General features: G+C 39.6%; 1 protein-coding gene across 1 annotated transcript in view; it reads left to right on the forward strand.

The window, feature by feature from the left end:
- LOC107084265 (copine-8-like) overlaps positions 1–2,878 on the forward strand; it is an 86,128-nt gene that overhangs the window by 31,076 nt on the left and 52,174 nt on the right. The window contains exon 3 of the mRNA XM_015374022.1: positions 2,549–2,595. Within this exon, the coding sequence (XP_015229508.1) occupies positions 2,549–2,595 (47 nt within the window). The remainder of the gene's footprint in view (positions 1–2,548; positions 2,596–2,878) is intronic.

Raw genomic sequence — 2,878 nt, forward strand, 5'->3', positions numbered from 1 at the left:
ATCATAAAAGTTCATTAGTACACAACCCATGAAACACAATAGGAGTATAAATAAAATATTTCTAACAAAAACCAATGTTTTCCCATCCAGTTTATCTAATTAGGATGGTTCTTCTGTCAGGATACACAGTTATCATCTTCATTATGTACATAACAGAGATTTGGGAATGAAATGGGGTCACAGCCAGAGTGGATGATTGTCAACAGTGAGTTCTCTGTGTTTTTATCTGGGACACTGTAATATTTTCATGAGGCTGGAGCCATGGATATCTCCTTATCTGCAAACGACTATGATATGATGATGTAATGATGTGATGATGTGGCAGACTGGAGTTGTATTAAATGCTTCTTTAACTGTGATTCGGGGCAACTTCATGAGATGTGAGCCTGGTGATGTGGCGCTGCCTTCTGTAACTAAGCAACTTCTCTAATCTGAGTAAGATTATATTTTTCTGTTCTGCTGTCATGTCTCCTGGTTATTTAATACGTAAACATTATGAAGTGTTATTTAAAGAGTTTGTCCAGAGTGATCTCTTCTGAGGAAAAGAACTGGAGAAAGAAAGCTTCAAGGCTGAAACACAAAGATCCCCTTAAAATTAGCTTCCACTTAAGCTCACCAAGGAAAAGGAAAGAGAAAACGGAGGAACAAACTACACTCAGACAGCTTCAAACTCCCTTGTCCTTCTCTCATCAGGACCTGCTTTGTGATGGCGATCAGGGTAACCCTCAATCTGGTGTCTCACTGGATGAATCAGTGTTTTGATCCTTGTCTGACCTCCAGCTGGCAGTAGAAAGATTAAGAACATTTCATATTTTTAACCCATTATTCCAAGGTTTTTTTTAGTATATAATTACCAATCACTCTTCTTTTAAACTAGAACACTTTAATTGCTTTAGCTTCAAGCGTTAACATCTGGAGAAATGCTTTCTTTTCAGGCCAACACTGCAATATGCTTGTTCGCCGGACATTTGGAGCTGTGTCTGATTGAAGGAACCAGCTCTCTGCTTCAGTCAAAGTGCTTGTTGCTGTTAATTGTACTATTTGCACATTCTTGGTCAGCAATCTGGTTTGAAAGGGAACTTCAGCCTCTCTCATGCTGTTCTGCTTAAGCTTCTGCTCTTGCACAAGTTCATGGACCTCATACTTTCTGCTCTGACACACACATGCTCTGCTACTGCTAAGGCCAGGTGTACCCAGGAGGAGTTTTTGCCCTTTTTGGGACAATCCTTGAGTCATGTGAGAGTTTTTTTGATGAGGCTGAGTTTCAGCCTTATTGTGCGTCCTGCGTCGTGTAGTACACGGGTAAACGAGAGATTATTAGCTTCTTACGACCACCTCCCGATCAGGAATTGAAAGGTTTGAGAGAAATTCAGTCGGCCCTTGTGAGGTGTTGGTGAGCAAATCCTGCTGCTGAAACTATTACAAGCGTCTACGTTTTTACAAGAATTTCCCTCACTGCACTTGTGAAAACAAGGAAATTCCTCTTCCTCTTCCAGATTGACGAGTCCGACTAGCGCCATCTCTCGGTGCTGAGTCAAGCTTATGGTTTCTGGATGTGAAGTGTGAGCAGGTAGATCGCATCAGAGCGTTGGGCCATACAGTGGAAGAACATCATGAGTTGGGAACTTTTAAACCCTGCAATTGAATCAGTTTCTTAATTAAACTTAAATGCTTCCAGGCTCACTTAGGGTGGTTTGACTTTTTCAAAAAAAAACTCTAATTGCACAATAGAGGAGAGTGGAACTAATTCTTTGAAAACCATACCATTTCATAAAAAGTTTCTTTGGCAATCTGTACTGAGTTCTTTGTCTGTCTTTGATGCACCCAATGAGTGCAGAGTCATCCCAGTATTTCTGCAGATGACAGAACTCTGTCTGGTCCTGGAAGTCAGAGGTGTACAGAGTAAAAAGTTCCTATATAGTAGTCCTGTGCTGCTGACTACTTGATAAGACAGCTGAAATTTCAGTCTAGAGCCTCTTTTCCACTGAAAAAAGTGGGTGGACGCGTGTTTTTTAGACGTGGGTCGACCCGCTGACAGTCGGCATTTGGTTCCCTTCCCACTGCCATAAAAAGTTTGTCTAACCTCTCGCTGATAGCCGCGTGGCCTCTGCCCCCTTACTGCTGCGTGTCTGTTGACGCCATCTCAGTGGGTTAGAGTTGATAATAACACCAGCGTGACAGAAATCAGGAAAGTAAACAATGGAGAGCAACATGGAAGGAAGCCAGGGTGTAGTCAGTGTGCTTTATTTATCCAATGTAAGCAGAGCTGTTTTGGTTGGTTCTGCCTTAGAAAAAATCATGACAAAATGAATGTTTTATATAAATCATATTTTGCATACATTTGATCAAAATGACTAATCTAAAATGAGGTTATGTTTTTAAAAAAAAAGATAAATAAGAAATGAGGATAGCGCTCTTTTTGTTGTCAGACCTCTTGCAAACATCAGTTGCTACTTCAGTGTAAGATTTGCAAGGATTTTCTACAAGAACATTTTAATATCATAAAATAACCTAAAAAAATAATGCCGTTTTCTCTCTCTCTTTTCAGTGGTCATATTGTATGTTCAAGCTCTTGGTACTAAGGAGTGGAGAGAGGTAAGTTAACTTTCCTTTGAATCTTTAAATCAGATGTAATGATTGTGCTGTCTTGAGATTTAGCTGCATGGCAAAAAGCAAACTTTCTTAATCCAGTAGATAAAGATTTTCTGCTTAATAAATAAAAACAAACCCCAACTAATCAGTTATTTAAAAGGAAAAAAACTAATACATTTGCAGTGATTTAATTAATTTAAAAAATTCACCAGAGCTATAGTGAAACTGACAATGCCCACGTGCATGGCAGCTGGATGCTGGAATACATCGGGTAAAAGTGAAAAAA

The sequence above is a fragment of the Cyprinodon variegatus genome, unplaced genomic scaffold (genome assembly GCF_000732505.1).
Source record: "Cyprinodon variegatus isolate N-32 unplaced genomic scaffold, C_variegatus-1.0 Scaffold5, whole genome shotgun sequence".
Classification (NCBI taxonomy): Eukaryota; Metazoa; Chordata; class Actinopteri; order Cyprinodontiformes; family Cyprinodontidae; genus Cyprinodon; species Cyprinodon variegatus.